This window comes from Oryctolagus cuniculus, chromosome 16 (genome assembly GCF_051225735.1).
Source record: "Oryctolagus cuniculus isolate XC-2025 breed Fujian yellow rabbit chromosome 16, ASM5122573v1, whole genome shotgun sequence".
In the NCBI taxonomy this organism is placed as follows: Eukaryota; Metazoa; Chordata; class Mammalia; order Lagomorpha; family Leporidae; genus Oryctolagus; species Oryctolagus cuniculus.
This window is the reverse complement of record NC_142882.1, coordinates 64,088,374-64,106,402: the sequence shown is the minus strand read 5'-3', so window position 1 is coordinate 64,106,402 and position 18,029 is coordinate 64,088,374. Positions and strand designations below refer to the sequence as shown.

The 18,029-nt window shown below is 44.2% G+C and overlaps 1 protein-coding gene across 14 annotated transcripts in view; it reads left to right on the top strand.

Annotated features, from left to right (window-relative positions):
• The window catches only part of ELMO1 (engulfment and cell motility 1), a 574,098-nt gene that overhangs the window by 211,859 nt on the left and 344,210 nt on the right, over positions 1–18,029 (top strand). For 8 of the 14 annotated variants that reach the window (XM_070059729.2, XM_002713762.6, XM_089316114.1 and 5 more), the window contains 4 exons: positions 2,110–2,188; positions 10,491–10,541; positions 14,075–14,197; positions 16,467–16,598. In XM_070059729.2, coding sequence (XP_069915830.1) covers positions 2,110–2,188; positions 10,491–10,541; positions 14,075–14,197; positions 16,467–16,598 — 385 coding nt within the window. Of the gene's footprint in view, positions 1–2,109; positions 2,189–9,059; positions 9,105–10,490; positions 10,542–14,074; positions 14,198–16,466; positions 16,599–18,029 lie in introns of all 14 variants that reach the window. The other 6 variants (XM_089316113.1, XM_008261649.5, XM_089316109.1 and 3 more) reach the window with 1 other exon arrangement.

Here is an 18,029-nt window from a genome sequence, read left to right as displayed (position 1 = left end):
TCCCTTGGTTTCTACCTGTAGGTATCTAGTAAGAGTGCCTCTGATGATACCAACTGGAGAAGGACTCCGTTGTGTGATGCTGTTCTATAAATTATTGTAGGTTGCAGGTGGCAGCTAGCTTGTATGGGAAAGGGAGTTTGTTGGCTACTAGGGTCCCTTGTAGCATCCATGAATGCCTTAAGGAGCTGTGCCTTGGGAAGGAAAGCAGCTGTGGCTTCCTCAGAGTGCCCATCACGGGGCTTGTTCTCAGTGAATGGGCTGCCATCAGCGTGACCTGGCCTTCAGAAGCCCCTGCCCTGGTCTCTCAGGTCAAGAGGAGACCTGACCAGCTGGTGGGAGTGTTGGGAAATTCCATGATCTTCTGAAGTATTAAGGACTGTGTTTATGATATACACTGTGTGAGCACATTAGCAGTTTCCTTCAGCTGAAAGGCAGAGGATGACCAGGATTTAAAATTTAAGTCACAGAAGCTGTGTATTGTGGCCACCAGGAAAATGAGCCATTCTCCAAAGCTGCTTTTGGAAAATGAGACCAGTGTTCCCATTTCCCTGAATGTGCAACATACACATTCTGCAGCCTGTGTCTTTCTCCGAACATCAAAGGTGTGCATGTGCATTCACAGTCACTTCACCAGCATGGAGAAATTATTAATCACCATGTGCTGTGCTAAGGATTTCATTTGCATTGACTCATTTTATCCTTCTCACAGCAACCCTATGAACTTGGGAGGCCCGTGAACTTGTCCAAGCTGGACAATGGTGAACTGGGCTTTGAATTCCACTCCACTGAATGCAAAGCTCTAAGCTCTTCTTCTGAAGCAGCCTGATAAATGTCCTTCTGTGTAGCTGGTGGGCTCTTCTCTAAGTGTTGGGGCTTGTTATCTACTACATGCCTTACATTAGAGCTTTGCCTCATTTGGAATCTAGGATTTCTTTCCAATGGAAAACTAAATTTTAAGCATCAGTGAAGATTGTATATCACTTATCCTAAATGTGTGGGACCACAAGTGTTTCCCATTATGGATATTTGCATACAGATGATGAGATATCTTACTGATAAGATCCAACTTTAAACTCAAAATTCATTTATGTTTCATATACATCTTACATACATAGATTGAGGGAATTTTGTGCAATATTTTCAATAATTTTGACATGAGGTCAAGAATGGAATTTTCCACTTTTGGCTTCATGTTGGCATTCAAAAAGTTTCAGATTTTGGAACATATCAGATTTTCAGATTAGTGATGCTTAACCTGTTCTGTTATTAAAACATTTCTATTCGAAAATAGAGTTTTATGATATGTATTATCATAGCCAAGGATACTAAACAGTTTCCTTGAAATAAGCCCAGGAATGTGGAGACAAGTCCAAGAATATTCCCTGATAAATTTCATGCATCACACAAAATCAAACACACACACACACACACACAGTACTGCTGCTGTTGCTGCTGCTGTACTACTATTACTCTTCCTACTACTACAGCTCATACAGTTGCTACAGCTACTGCCACTACCACACCCCCGGATTCATCCTCTTTTTTTTAAATTTACTTTATTTACTTGAAAGATAGAGTTACAGAGAGAGGTAGAAACAGAGAAAGAGGTCTTCCATCTGCTGGTTCACTCCCAAGATGGCCGCAATGGCCAGAGCTGCGCCGATCCGAAGCCAGGAGCTTCTCCCGGGTCTCCTACGTGGGTTCAGGGGCCCAAGTATTTGGATCATCTTTCACTGTTTTCCCAGGCCACAGCAGAGAGCTGGACAGGAAGAGGAACAGCCAGGACTAGAACTGGCGCCCATATGGGATGCTGGCGCCTCAGGCCAGGGCTTTAACCCACTGTGCCACAGCGCCAGCCCTGGATTCATCTTCTTAATCCAAATGGAGGAGAAGGAAGTGAGCTGATGACTGCCTGTGTTTCTGGGCAAGCTGCACTAAGCAGCTAGGAAGAGTAATTGTCCACCTTCTGTGCTTCCAGTGGTTGGACTGCATTCTTAGTGCTGAATGCGGTTTCTGGGCTTTGCCTTTCTGACTCTCCTTTCTTATTTGAGGAGGGCAACATTGAGCCTTCTCATGGTCTGACTTCTTCTAATGTTCTGTGTCTTTCAGGACAGATCAAGAAATCCAAACCTATACCATTGCTGTGATTAATGCATTATTCTTGAAGGCTCCCGATGAGAGGAGGCAGGTGAGTGGTATTGCTTTAGTATTAAGACCGAGTCTGAGGCTGGAAAATTTTCATGCCGAGAGAGCCCTCTCCTTCCCGTTGGAGGTACTTTTTGGGTTGCTGCAAAGCAGCTGTGCTCTGGAGCCATGCTGGGCAGCCTGAGTTCCTGACAAATCTAGGGCAGGCAGGTGGGCATGGGGAAGCCCTTGACCAAGAACAGTGCCAGGAGCATTGCAGTAGCAGTTGGCTTTTATGAAATGGAATCCTGCAGAGAACCAACCACAGGAAAAGACGGGAGCATGGCCGCTCTAGTGGAAGCAGCGTCAGAAGTCTCTGGGGTCTTCTGGACTTTCTCACTGGGTGCTCACTGGCATGAGGCAGGTTCTGTCCCCGTTTTCCAGATGGGAAAACTGAGACAGAAAAGAAGTCCCACTTTGCCCAGGAAGGAGTGAGGTGGAAAGGTGAGAGGACAAGAGGGAACATATGCAGATTGCTGCCTCTGGTTGATTTAACTGCATTTGTATATCAGAGGGGCTCTTTGCTTGGGGCTTTTCTTTTGAACATGGGTGGATGTGACTGGGAACTGAATAGTCCGTTTCCCTCCCCTGTAGTAAAAGTGAAGGGAATCCCTTCAGTGTGCCCAGATGAAACGTGCTCTTTGGTAGTTTTCTTGGTCTGTGGAGCCTTCGATTCTTTCTCAACCAGAGACAGGAATATTGTAGTGAGAGAAGGAGAAGTGCAATTTTGCCATCACTTGAAATTGAGTTGCAAAATCCATTCATGGTTTTTGATCGACATAATACACACCTGTAATAAGTTACCTTGTCACAATGCAAAGCCTTCCAACACTTCGTGGAAATATCGGACCTCTCAGCCCTACGATATGTACTGGGAGCTTGATGACAGTTCTCGATTGTTTTAGAAGCATTTAGAAGGCTCATCTGGAACTAAGTGCATTGTCAAGAATGTTGGTATTTTATTTTTTCATTGCCAAGGATTTCAAACCTCAGTAAGTAAATGTGAGGGGTTCTGGCTTGTTTTCCATTTAGAATTATTTGTTATTCCTCTGGGGCTCTGTCTGCACAATGAGTGCTGTCACTTCATAGTTTCCCTGGGATTTGAATTTATGCTGGCTGAAGCCAGGAGGTGGGGCCTGCTGTCCCTGAGCTTGGGCTGAGACCTCTTACCCAGGCCCGGATTTAAAAAAAAAAATATTTAATTAAAAAAATTTTAATAGACATATTAAAATTGTACATATTTATGCAGTACCATGCTATATGTTTTGACACATGTACGCATTATATCGTGTTGAATTGGGGTAAATAATGCCTATCTCCTCAAACATTCAACATTTCTTTATGTTAAAAACATCCAAAATCCTGCCTTCCAGGTTTTCTCCCTTTGCTAGAGAAATATATAGTGCGTTAACATTATCTGTAGTCACCCTATGATGCAGTAGAATCCCAGAGTGTCTTTACTCCTACCTAGCTATCGCTTAGTACCCATTAATCAACCTTTCCTCATCTTTCCCTCCTGGCTTCCCTCCCCAGCCTCTGATAACCACCAATACACTTTTAACTTCTATGTGATTTTTTTTTTTTTTAACTCCACATAGGAGTGACTGGATTTTTAAGGGATTCTTTGTAGATGTGAGACAGGGTGATGGGTGGAGTTACCCCTGTGATATTGTATCTGAGTACTGAACTCGGATTATCTCTCAGGCAACCCAGCCAATTGGCTGGCAGCTCTCCCTAGGCATTAGAGGAGCTTGATCCTACTGCCCAGACCCGGGACATCTGGCCAAACCACACAGCAGCTAAGTGGAGAATGTGGGGCTCAGTGAGGCTGTGTTCTGGTCTGAGTTCTTGGAAGTCTCCTTTCCCCATCTGTGGAAGAAGAGGCTGGATTAAATGAAATGAAAGTTCATGTCTACCCCCGGGGCTATGATTTCACTTGGATCTCTGAATCCAGACATGAGTAAGATGCAGACACCATGCATACTACTTTACACAAAACCCTCCTGCTAATTTGGTGAGTGAAAGCCTCATGACCATGGTCACACAGGGAAATATGTGTCAATTTCTACTGTCTTCAGAACATTGGTAATAATGGAAATAAAACAGGCTAGCAGTACAATATCAGGCTTGGATTCTGTGGGTCAATTTGCCTTTTTTTTTTTTTTTTTTTTTTTTTGACGGGCAGAGTTAGACAGTGAGAGAGAGAGAGACAGAGAGAAAGGTCTTCCTTCCGTTGGTTTACCCCCCACATGGGTGCTACGACCAGCGCACTGCGCCAATCTGAAGCCAGGAGCCAGGTGCTTCCTCCTGGTCTCCCATGCAGGTGCAGGGCCCAAGGACTTGGGCCATCCTCCACTGCCTTTGCAGGCCACAGCAGAGAGCTGGCCTGGAAGAGGAGCAACCGGAACAGAATCTGGTGCCCAACTGGGACTAGAACCCGGGGTACCGGCGCCGCAGGCGGAAGATTAGCCTAGTGAGTTGCGGCACAGGCCCCAATCTGCTTTTGAAAGTTATGCAATATAAGGTGGCCTGGATGGAGTTTGATCATATAAAGCTGTAATAGTAATAAACTACCACAAAGAGAGGTCTAAAAACCTTGAGCTATTTAAGAAAACAGTTCAATTAAGAAAGAATATATGTAATCCTGCAGAAATTTACAAAGAATTGTATTACTAATTCAGTCTTTGAAATGAGTTATGAGACTGTATGGAAGATTCCAAGATGGTGGATTAGGGAATGACATACTGCTCTAGGCTAGGGATAAACAGTTTTAAAAAAGTGTAGGAAGTACACTCTCAGGGGAGAATTGGAGAGGAAACTGCTCTGGAAATCCTACAAGAGAAAGAGGAACGCCGTGAACCCATATGGGATGCCAGTGCTGCAGGCAGTGGCTTTACCCACTGTGCCACGGTGCTGGCCCAAAATTAATAAGTCTTTCAAAGAAAATAGTCACCTTGGATGTAATGGCCTCAACCTTCCAGTTAAAAGACACAGAATGAGTGAATGGATTAAAAAACAAGACCCGTCCATTTGGTGTCTACAAGAAACACATCTCACTGACAAAGATTCATGCAGACTGAAAGTGAAAGGATGGAAGAAGATATTCCATGCTACTGGAAAGCAAAAAATATCAGATGTTGCAATCGTAATATCAGACAAAATAGACTTTAACATAAAGTTAAGAGACAAAGAAGGGCGCTATGTAATGATTAAGGTATCAATTCAACAGGAAGATGCAACTATAATAAATGCATACATATGCATTACAGGGTGCCTGGCTATTTACAACAAATGTTAATGGATATAAAGGGAGACATAGACTCCAGTACAATAGTAATGGGAAACTTCAACCCTCCACTTTCATCGATGGACAGATCAACTAGACAGAAAATGAACAAAGAAACAACAGAGCTAATCAACACTATGGACCAAATGGACCTAACTGATATCAACAGAACTTTCCACCCCACAGTTGCAGAATACACATTCTTCTCATCAGTGCATGGCACTAAGATAGACCATATAGTAGACCATAAAGCAAGTCACAGCAAATTAAAAAAAATCAAATTCATATCATGCATCTTCTCTGACCACAAGGGAATGAAGCTGGAAGTCAACAGCTCAATGATCTCTAGATCATATGCAAACATATGGAGACTGAACTGTTGACTGGATAAAAAAATTATGGTATATACATACTATGGAGTACTACTCAGCTTAAAAAAAATGAAATTCTATCTTTTTCAAGATGGACAAAACTGGAAATCATTATACTTAGTGAAATAAGTCAGTCCCCCAAAGACAGATATCATATGTTTTCCCTGATCTGAGGTAACTATTAGAGTACCTGAAATGTAATGTATTGGAGTGAAATAGACATTTTGAGATTCAATGATTATTTATAGCCCATGTCTTCCACTGAGGAAGTGTTTTTTTTTTTTCCTCTTCATACAATTTGTTGAACTCTTTTTCTTAGTGTACGGTTAACTATACAATCATTAAGTAAACTGAGAATAGATCTTTGTAAAAATTGAGAATGGGAATTTGAGAGGGAGGAGGAAGAATGGCTGGAGCATGGGCGGGAGGGAGGGTAGAGGGGAAAGTGTCACTGTGTTCCTAAATCTGTATATATGAAGTACATGAAACTTGTATAACTTAAATAAAATTTAAAAAAAAAATTAGTTATAAGCTACTAAGCTGTTGTGGACATTATAAACAGCTGAATTTAAGATATTTATCAAAAATTAAGGGAGTACCATGACTTTTAAATTATTTTTAAAAAACTTGAGTGAGTTATGAGAGTTAGCTCAAAAAATGGTTTCAAGTTCCACAGTAAAGGTAACTCTGTGGCCAATATTCTGAAGGCCAAGGAAGCCCTCTACAGCAGGAGATTAGGCTTATTGGTGATATCACCTGGATTGGTATAGCTAATATCGCCAGTAAGTGTGTACACCTTTGTCTGTCCAAATGGAACAGATTTTTTAGCTGGTGTAGATTTCATATCAATATTGTTATTGGCATATAGCATGAAAACAAATGAGGGAATTGAGACTCCAAAGGAATAAGGAACTTGACCAGATCACTGAGCTGAGGAGAATCAGAGCTGAGAAGTCTGACCTCATCCTCACCGCATCCTGCAGAGCGCTGAGTGCCAATCAGGGAGGTGCCACCCACCGAATTCTCCGAGGTTTGCCAAGGGAACACCTCTCTGCAGCATGAAGGACACCAAGCCCATTGTCTCTCTCCGTTTAGATTAAAACACAGTCTAAGCATTTATGTATGTGATGTGCAGCAAGATCTTTTTTGTTCAAAGCCTTAGGACGTTGGGTACATTCCACTTCAGCCAAGGATGTTTCTTTATTTCATCTTCTCTTCCTCAGTTGGGGCCAAACACATTCCTGGAGCTCTGTTTTCTAGGTTTCCTTTAATTTTTAAAATGCATAAAGTGGATTTGGGATGATTTTAACACCTATCCTTTATTTCACTGTTTACTTGGGGAAAACATACTACCGTAGTCAGAAGGAGCTATGTAATTTTTTTCTCTTGTGTTTATGGAGTGGACTCTGCTGATGGGCACTGGGCAGGTGCTGTGCCAGGACTTGGGTATAACGTCCTCTTCTGGGAAGGCCTCCATTGCTGTCTTGGGTTGGTGGCCACGCTTTCCCATGCCCCTGTGATGGAGGAGGCCCTTGGTTCCCTGCACAATGAAGGGAGCGGTGCATGCGTTTCACAGGGGAGGGGGTTGCTCGTAGATTGGAAAATGCATCCGTGCCCCGACAACTACTTGCATTATCCAGTCTGCTCTTTTTTTTTTTTTTGACAGGCAGAGTGGACAGTGAGAGACAGAGACAGAGAGAAAGGTCTTCCTTTTGCCGTTGGTTCACCCTCCAATGGCCGCCACGGCTGGCGCACTGCGGCCGGTGCACTGCGTTGATCCGGTGGCAGGAGCCAAGTGCTTCTCCTGGTCTCCCATGGGGTGTAGGGCCCAAGCACTTGGGCCATCCTCCACTGCCTTTCCGGGCCACAGCAGAGAGCTGGCCTGGAAGAGGGGCAACCGGGACAGAATCCGGCGCCCCGACTGGGACTAGAACCCGGTGTGCCGGTGCTGCAAGGCAGAGGATTAGCCTAGTGAGCTGCAGCGCCGGCCCCCAGTCTACTCTGTCTACTCTTTTAATGCAAGCATGTTGGCAAGATTCATTCTAAATTTCCCTGTACATTTCGATTGTTTTTATAAACAATATTAAAAGACACTGTTAGATAAGCACTTGGTAGAAAATTCAGAAACGACGGAGTTAGAAGGCAGAAGGCTGAATGACTGGCGTCCCGTACTGGCCTTTGCAGAAACAGAGCTACTGCAGTTATTCACAACTCTCGTGCCTTTCATGGGGCTACTTCCTGCCTTGTCCCCTGTGCATATTCTCTTACGTATATCATACTGCGTGTGCTGTTTCTGTTAAAAGAACACTTAAAATGAAACAGTATTTTGTGTTATTTTTCCATATCAGTATAGATAAACTCATATTCACAGCTTTCCATACTTTTGTATCACTTTAATGCTATAGCATAGTCACTCTGGATTCTCATGTTTTTTAGAATATTTTTCTAAATTGTGCAGAAAAATCCATGATGACAAGAGTATTTCTATTTTCTTCCTGACCAAGCTCCTATTCCTTAGGAGGGTAGTATCAAACATGCGCTTAGTCTTTTATCAAGCATTTATTGGCTGCCCTATGCCAGAATTTATGCTTTGGGCTTGGAATACAAAGAAGGACAAGCTGTTCCCTGTGCCTGTGAGGAGCCCATAGTCTTATGCAAACATAAATATTGTAAACTGATAATTGCAAACATTTCTCTAGTAGATGTTACAAATATATTGTCCCTTATAACTTACTTTAATATACTCTAAGCTAGTATGCTAGGATAAACAGAAAGAAAAATAGGTTTTCTTTTTTTGTTTGTATGACTATTAGGCAGTAATTTCATTTTGTAAAAGGAAAGAAATTGAAAGAACTATAGAATCCTTTGGGCCTTTTTGTCATTTGGCCCAAGGACAAAAAACAAACTGGTGGGCTTTTCTATTTCAGTTGACCAAGCGGCAGGTAGAGCTGCTTCTCTGGTATCGTGTAATTTGTTTCTGGATGGTCAAGGTCCCTGCTTTCTGGTTTGCAAGAGCACAGAAGAGGATGTGCTACTGGAGGTCAACTGTAAAGCTGCCTAGACTTTCTGAATCATCGTACAGAATAACGCCCTTTTCAATGCGCTGGGTCTGCAGGGGGTTCACTCAAAGCTGCCAACCTCTAACAGAGTCCTCTGCCTTCCCGTCCCTTCTTCTCTCCTCCTCGCATTCCTCTCTGTGGTGGCGCTGATGCCGCTAGGTTGATGTAGAGAGCAGTGTTGACATCCTTGGTTGTCCTCTGACTGTAAGTCATCCGCGTTCCCCTTGTCAGCAGAAATGGGCCCTGTTCTCCGCGGTGCTGTCCGTCCCTGCTTGTATGTGCCCCCTGGAGCTCCTTCCCCTGTGTTCTTGTTGATCCTTGCTTTCTGCAAATTTATTTTAACCTTGGTAGAATTCATGGTTTTGATTTTTAAAAATTCTTACTCACCTACTATTTTCTACTTATTTGGAAGGCAGGTAGACAGAGACCCAGACTGACAGAGAAATATCTTCCATGTGCTAGTTCACTCCCCAAATGAGCGAGGCAGCCAGGGCTGGGTCAGGCTGAAGCCAGGAGACAGAATTCCATCTGGGTCTCCTGTGTGGGTGGCAAGGACCCAAACACTGCTGCCTTCCAGGGTGCTCATCAGCAGGAAGCTGGAACCGGGAACCAGGAGTGGAGCCAGGCCGTGATCCTGAGCTTCTGATACGGGATGCAGGTGTTACAAGTAGCAACTTAACCACCATGCCGAGCACCTATACCTACTCCAAGGTTGTTTATTTATCCATAGCTTAGTTTCATCTTTGGTCAGTAAGATCAGCAATACCGAAAGTACTCCCCACCACAAAACAACATTCTAGAATCTGCTTGAATATGAGCAGTATTTTTTACTTTTTGAATGTGTACACCAAGATTGTGCTTGACTGTATAATTTTCCTGAGCATGTACTTGTCAATATGTAGAAAGGAAATCTGTGAATCATTTTGTTTAACTAAATCATCTGCAAAAATCTTTGCCAATCAAGAAATGTCAAAGTGTAAAGCAAAACCTACAGCTAGGAGGCCTAGCGGAGCTGCAGTCTGGCGTGGATTACTGGGAGAGCTCAGCATCTGGCTAGACACCGTTCTCTGCTAAAACACCACTCAGTTCACTTACGTGGTCTGCTTTCAAGACCTGCTCACTCTTTGATTTTGCATGAATTAAGATGAACTGGCAGTTAGAAGACTTAGCTCCTCAAGGCCGTGCACGAAGGCCTTGCTGTAGGAGTGTGTTGTTTTGCCAAAGCTTCCTGCACATAGACTAAAAGCAAACATGGCAAGCCTTCTAATGGAAACCCATTGTTTTCATCTGGAATGTTTGATATTTAATTGGCACTCACTTCTTTCTGGAAGGAGGAAATTTTTTAAAGCCCAAAAAAAAAAATATTGTAGGTGCAAGACTTCCTTCTTTTGCATTTGAGATGGCTTTTATAAGCTCAATGGAACATTCAAAAAGTACTGTGCATACGACTGCTTGTTGGGGTTCATTCTTTCGTAAGAAATACTGCTGATAGACAGTTAGGAAACACAGCCCAGGGGAGGTCAGTTTTGGATGTGTTGACCTTGGTCTTTCTAACCTAAGCCTTCATGTGCGTGTGTTTTTGTTCCACAGGAGATGGCAAATATTTTGGCTCAGAAGCAGCTGCGTTCCATCATTTTAACAGTGAGTACTAAAGCGCTGCGGCCACTTTGGGGATAGATAGCCAGAGTTGTTTATGCTTCTCCTCCTTTGGTTACGTCGCGGTTTGCTCCATGACCTGCTTCTGTGGTGTAGCAGTAAGAACTGGAAAGGAGGAAAAATCATCCTTTTGGAGTTGGATAAATAAGGCATTCCTGCATGAGCGGCTTTTCGTGATTGGAGGGTGGAGTCTCTGGAACTGGAGAGAAGATAGAGGGACCACATTTTCCAGGAAGGTTCCTCAGCGTGTCTCACAGAGGGGCAGGTTTATTACACCCATCAGAGCTTTACTCTGCATGGACAGAAATCATGGGCTCCCTTATCTTAAAGCATCCACCAATCGGAGTTTTTAGTATTTTTAATGAGGAAGCTAAATGGCCCTGAGAGAGGGCCTGGGATTGTGGCCATTATTTTCCTTGGGCCTCTGAGAGAAGGAGGAAATACAGCACATGCGTTTCCTGCAACATAAAAATAAGCATGAGCCTCAGTGGGAAAGAAACCCTAAATGTCAAACTGTAAGTGTTTAGAAATAAACCAAGCAGCAAGAGTTCCTGAGGCCTTACCAGCTACTTGAAAGAAGCCGGTTTGGTTCATTTTCCTGCTTCCAGAGAGAGAGAGAGAGAGAGAATGAAGGAAAGAAAAAAATGTTTCTGGTTGTGTGATTCCAAAAAGGAGTTCAGCAAGTTTACAGTTACCCACACACACACAATTTTAAAATGTAGGTCTTTTTATTATTCAGGTAAGGTTAAGTCCACAGACCGGATAACAACCTTGGAAAAATGAATTGTTCCTTACCATTCCCAATGGGGAGGGCAGAACTTGTCACGGTGACCTCATGGGGAAGCGCCTGGCTAGGTCCGGAGGCAGAGGGAGCTGGCAGAGAATGAAAGCAGGGCTTTTCTGTGGTTTTCAAGGGGTGAAGTGCTTAAACTGGTTAAACAATTCCAGATTGGCTAATTTGAATACTTTCAGTGGGTTCTGGAGCAGATGAGCTGTGCCTGGGTGTCTAGTACTTGGCCATCCATTATCAGAGCAAGGTGGTAGGGGCCCTGAGCCTGAGAGTCTGATAGAGGATGGGTGGGTTCAGGGACTTTGGCCTGATTTGTTTGCACATGGAAGGAGTCACTTGTTATCTTGAGCAACTGGTTGGGCCCGGGAGAGATAATCTCTCCAGGGTCAGCAAGGCTCCAGATGTCAAAACATTAGAAACACATGGTTAATACACACATGCACACATAGTCTGATGCAAGGAAGCCACTAAAAATTAAAAACCTCTGTGGGCAAAGGAAATACATACTTAGCACCCAAGATTTGTGATAAGGATTGCAGTTTGTGATCAGGTTTATTTTAAATTTTTTGACTGTCAGAAATGAAGAGAACCATTTGAGTGTAACTTTCATTCAGAGATACAAGTTCTGCCCAGCACACACCCACCTGGAACTGGCATCTGAAATAAGTCTTGCTGGAACATTATGGATATGTGGGAAGTGCAGGAAGAGTCACACTATATTCACAGTAACAGTAGAAGATGCTTTATTAAAGTGTGTTTCAGTGAAGGTGCTTGTTCAAGGAGGGGGTGAATGGGGGGATGTAGGGTTAGAAATGCTGAATTAGAGGGTCTTAGCCTATAGTTATTTTTGCCTTGTGCGGCAGTCATGGTTGAAAGTCCAGAGAAATGAGTGGGTGGAGGGACAGTGGTAGCCATCCTATCTCAAGGTTCAGTTTGCTGAATGGGGCAATTTTATGAGCCTAAATAGCTGGAAGTTCAAGGTTGGTACTGTCTGGTAGGAACTGGGAGTATAAACACTTTCAGTTTGTTGCAAAAGTAGATAGTCAGGCACTTTGGACATTAAATGTGCATTACCAGTTAGCATTCCATCCTGAAGATTGAAGCATATGAGGTCTGACCTCTCCCCATCCCATTCTCTAGCTCCCCCCCACGACTGGATTAGTGACCTTGTATTATATTACCTTCCCCCTCTTCCTTCTGTTCTTCATTCTTCTCCCATACCTTTTTTTTTTTTTTTTTTAAAGCTTTCTTTATTTATTTGAAAGGCAGAGTCACAGAGAGGCAGATACAGAGACAGAGAGAGGTCTTCCATCTACTGGTTCACTCCCCAAATGGCTGTAACTGCCAGAGCTGGGCTGATCTGAAGCCAGGAGCTTCTTCCAGGTCTCCCATGCAGGTGCAGGGGCCCAAGGCCATCTAGTTGGGCCATCTTCTACTGCTTTCCCAGGCCATAATAGAGAGCTGGATCAGAAGTGGAGCAGCCAGGACTCGAACCGGCACCCATATGGGATGGCGGCACTGCAGGTGGCAGTCCCACCCGCTACGCCACAGTGCTGGTCCCCCATACCTTTTTTCTAATCTCCTGTTATAGTGTGGTGCTGATAGCCAAGGAATGGAATCCAGATGCATGCCAGTTTGGGAGACACCCAGATAGTACCTTCAGGACCTAGATTTCCTCCAGTCCTGGCTGCAAGACGATTTTGTTTTCCATGGTGGGCAGCTTTGACGTTCACTGAACTGTCACTTGGAAGTCAGCTCTCAGCAGTCTGCCCAGAGACAGCGATGCAGGGGAAAGTGCTCTCTCAGGAAGCAGGGCCTGACTGTGCCCAGCACACTCACAGCTGGCATGAATGTTGTCATGCACTGCTTGTTTGGCATTTTAAGCTGCAGCCAAGATCTGTACCAACAGGCTGTGTATTAGGCCCTAATATTGACTTAGTGACGGCTATTCCATTTCAAAACCCAGATCTGGTGTGAACAAAAGACCCATGCATCTTGTGTTAAATTTGTTTCATTTTCAGTCCTGTTTCTATGGGGAAGGATCATTGTATTTCTCATTTAATTGGTAACTGGTAAGGAAAGTAACGCCCAAGCCGGCGCCGTGGCTCACTAGGCTAATCCTCCGCCTTGCGGCACCAGCACACCGGGTTCTAGTCCCGGTCGGGGTGCTGGATTCTGTCCCAGTTGCCCCTCTTCCAGGCCAGCTCTCTGCGGTGGCCAGGGAGTGCAGTGGAGGATGGCCCAAGTACTTGGGCCCTGCACCCCACGGGAGACCAGGAGAAGTACCTGGCTCCTACTTCGGATCAGCACGGTGCGCCGGCCGCAGTGGCCATTGGAGGGTGAACCAATGGCAAAGGAAGACCTTTCTCTCTGTCTCTCTCTCTCACTGTCCACTCTGCCTGTCAGGCCTTCCTCCCTTACACTTCCTCCTGCACAAAGTAGGTCTTCTGGATTCTGGTTTAATGACCAGGAACCTTTCTGGATCGTGGAACGTAAAGGAAAGCTCCGAGGTCACCCCTCTGTGGGGTGGTGATTCTAGCACTCTCCACCTCCGTGCCGGCACATGAAGACTGCTGAGGTCCTCTTGGCAACGATGAGGGTTAATGTTCGTTGTTGGCTCCCTCTTTCTTTCTCTTTTTTGTCCCCCATTCTTCCCTCCATCTCTTCCTTCCTCTCTTTCTTTATTTCTTTCTGTTTTTAAAAATGTCACTTGTGGTCCTTCTTCCAGCATGTCATCCGAGCTCAGCGGGCCATCAACAACGAAATGGCACATCAGTTGTATGTTCTGCAAGTGCTCACCTTTAACCTCCTGGAAGACAGGATGATGACCAAGATGGACCCCCAGGACCAGGTCAGTACACCCTGGATGAGGGAGGGAAGCTAGGAATTTCTAGATATTATTGTTTCGTGGTCATCTCAGAACTTGATGGCTTTGACATTTAGGTGAATCTAGGCTCTGAGAATTACATAAATGGATTCTTCTCTTAGTCCCCCAATACCTGCATATTCTTCTTTTATTGCATAAGAACACCTGCTATCACATGGCAGGTGTCCCTAAAACCTTCGGCAGTGACAGCTTTGGAATCAAGTACCCAGACAATGAGGGCAGTGGGGCTCTGTGTAGTATTGATTCTGCAGATTGAGGAAGTAATTTCCACTCTCCAGTGACCAGTGCCAAGGGCCAGTCTCGGGTTAGATGCAATTTCTGGGCTGGTGTTTCTGTCAGTTGATTATTTGCTGGAACTCTCCGCCAGGTCTTTGGTTGTCATGCCTGAAAGGTGATGTCTCCATCCAGAAGGCTGTGTGTGGGTAGTATGAGGGTAGAGTGAAAGCAAACAGCTGGGAGCCCTGCTTCTGCCTGGGATATTTTCAACTTCACCAGCACTGCAGCTCTGGGAAGGAAAACACTCATTATTGGCACGTGAGGGCCTGATCGATTGCAGATGTGAAGTGTGTGGCTGCCACAGCACTTCGCTCGTGGCATGCGGCCATGCGTTGAAGGGTGATGGAGAGACTTAGAGAGGCCAGCAAATGGGCCCTGTGTTTTGTGGCAAGGCCACGTGTGGTCACCCCTGAGAGGTGAGACTCTCCTCTTACCACTCATGGTGATGGAGAGCAATGCATCTTAATAGGGAGCAATTTCCTTGTTTGCACACCCTCCCGTTAGTTCATTGGCAATGTTTTTAATTATAAATATATGTAACACAGTGTACCATTTTAACCATTTTTAGTGTGGATTTATGACCGTAAGTACATTTGCACTGTTGTGAAACCATTGGCACCACCTACTTCTCAACTTCAGAACTGAATTTCTGTACTTATACACAATAGCTCCCCGTTCACTCCTTCCCTCAGCCCCTGGGAGACACCATTCTACTTGCTGTTTCTATGGCTTTCGCTACCCTACGAAGCTAATGGGAGTGGAATAAGAAAATGTTTTTTTTTGTATCTGATTTACTTCACTCAGCATAGTAGCTTCAAAGTTCATCCATGTTGTAATGAACGTCAGAATTTTGTTTCTTTCTAAAGCTGAATTAATATGAGGGTACTTCAAGACCTGTATGAAAATGAAATTTAGGGCCGGCGCCGCGGCTCACTAGGCTAATCCTCTGCCTTGCGGTGCCGGCACACCGGGTTCTAGTCCCGGTCGGGGCACCGGATTCTGTCCCGGTTGCCCCTCTTCCAGGCCAGCTCTCTGCTGTGGCCCGGGAGTGCAGTGGAGGATGGCCCAAGTGCTTGGGCCCTGCACCCCATGGGAGACCAGGATAAGTACCTGGCTCCTGCCATCGGATCAGTGCGGTGTGCTGGCCTCAGTGCGCTGGCCGTGGCGGCCATTGGAGGGTGAACCAACGGCAAAGGAAGACCTTTCTCTCTGTCTCTCTCTCTCTCTCACTGTCCACTCTGCCTGTCAAAAAAAAAAAAAAAAAGAAAGAAAAGAAATTTAAAGTGCATTTTGGTGCAAAAATTTGATCTCTATGCATACATAGTTTGTTCATAATACACATTTTTCATGAAGTTTTTGAAGCCCCCTTTATATAAATGAATGTTGAAATTTTGTTTGCACCAAAATAAACTTGTCACTAATTCCATTTTTTTGAACTTTTGGAGGCACCCTCATCTTGCACTGCGTGTCTATACCACATTATGTTTACCTATTCATTCCTGGATGGACACGGGGCTGTTTCCAACTTTTGACCTTTTCTGTTTGTGCTTATTCCATTTGTTTCCATGAAATCACTTCTCAGTGAATGTAACTTCAACACTGTTCGTTGTTTCCAATAGTACAGGACTCCCAGTTTCTCTAGCTTAGCCTGCTCCAAACACAACCCTCCCATCCTATCTGGGGCTCTCCTTTGGGAGCGCACTGGGCAGTGGATATGAGTGCTCCCAGTAACTTGGCTGCAAGTTATTGTAGAATCAAGCCAGGGATGACCGGCAGGGAGAGGCAGGAGGAAGACAAGTCTGCAAAGCCCTGACTTAGAACACTGGTTGTCTTTTATCTGTTTTTCTTTTGCTTGAATGCAGTGATTTAGTGAAGCCCTGGGGAAGAGGGAGTTGTAACATCACAGGATGAAAGCAGCTCTCTCCACCTCCCCTTATGCTCCTCCTAACTCTTTCAGGCTCAGAGGGACATCATATTTGAACTTCGAAGAATTGCTTTCGATGCGGAGTCTGAACCTAGTAACAGCAGCGGCAGCATGGAGAAACGCAAGTCCATGTACACCCGGGATTACAAAAAACTTGGCTTCATTGTGAGTAAAGCCCTCGGCAGTAAGCTCTCTCCTCCCAGCCCCAGCCCCCTCGTCCCCGGGGCTGACCTCAGCCGCATCAGAGCGTGTGGTCCTCTCGCGCTTTGCACATTTCCAGATGTTGAGCTGGTTTAAACAGGATCACATGAAAATCTCCTCTGGCTGCAGTCAAGTGGAATAAGTTGCACAAGTGTGACTAATGCCGCCTGTGTTTATTCAGTCCTGATTACGTGTAACCGAGAGTAGTTAGCCTGGAATGCAGCTCCACTTCATTAACTCTGCCCACAAGGTGCTCGAGGGCCTGTTTGAGTTGAATGCACGATGGCATCTGTGGGGTGGGTTTTATTATTTGGTTGGGGACCGGATTATACATATACATATATTATATACATCGATTTCTTATCAGAAGCAAACAAAAGGTTTCCTGAAATGTCATCGTGATCGAATTTATGCAATTTGCATTTTCCTAAGAGCTTTATCTTGCTAGGAATGCTGATGACCTGTCTCCTAGGTTTTTTTTTTCCAGTTTGTAAATCAGAACACAGTTGGCCTGAATACAGTCTGTTGTTTTGTTTCTACTTTTGCTTCAATCTTGTCTTTATCACCATCCAGTTTCTGAGTGCTGTTTGGCTGCTCTCCAATTCTGAAGGTGTAAAATTGGGTTTCCATTTTAGCCTCCATCATAAACAACCTACATCAGATTTCCACAGCGATGGTTAGATATCAGCAGGGATCATTTTTATAATTTCAAATATTTCTTCCTTGAAAACACTACAGCCTGTGTGTGTATATATGTATCTATGAGGCGTCTTCAAAAAGTATGGAAAATGCACATTATCCTTTAATCTCATATTCCATGAACTTTTTGAAGTACTTCCATCTGAGTCTGTAATAAATACACCATGTATATATATATATATGTGTGTGTGTGTTCATATATATGTATATGCATATTCTATGACAAAAATGCTGTGGTGTTTTCTGTTTTATTTAGGAAACTTTGTCTTTCGTGGAAATTCTTTGAAACCGTCACCGTATCAGTCAAAGTGTAGCATGTTTCATAACCAAAGATTCTTTCCTTATTTGGAGGTACCATGGTTTATTTCACTAGGGCCATTTTACTGAGTGATTCAATGCTTTGAAGCTACCAGCAAGTCTATAATTAACGTTGGTGTAGCCCAGTGTTTATGTATATCTGTGATCACATTATTTGGATGAATTTGCAGAACTGTCATTTTTTATGGTATATCTTTTAAGGCTTTTGGTATTGTCACATTGCTTTCTGCAAACATTGAGTAATTTCCGCTTTAATCAGCAATAGGTCAGACTGACCATTTTTTAACCCTCTCCGGTAGCGTTTCTTCAGCTAAAACAAAATGAAAATGGCCAATCTGAGGAGTCGTTTTTATAGTGTCAGTCTCACTGTGATTCCCA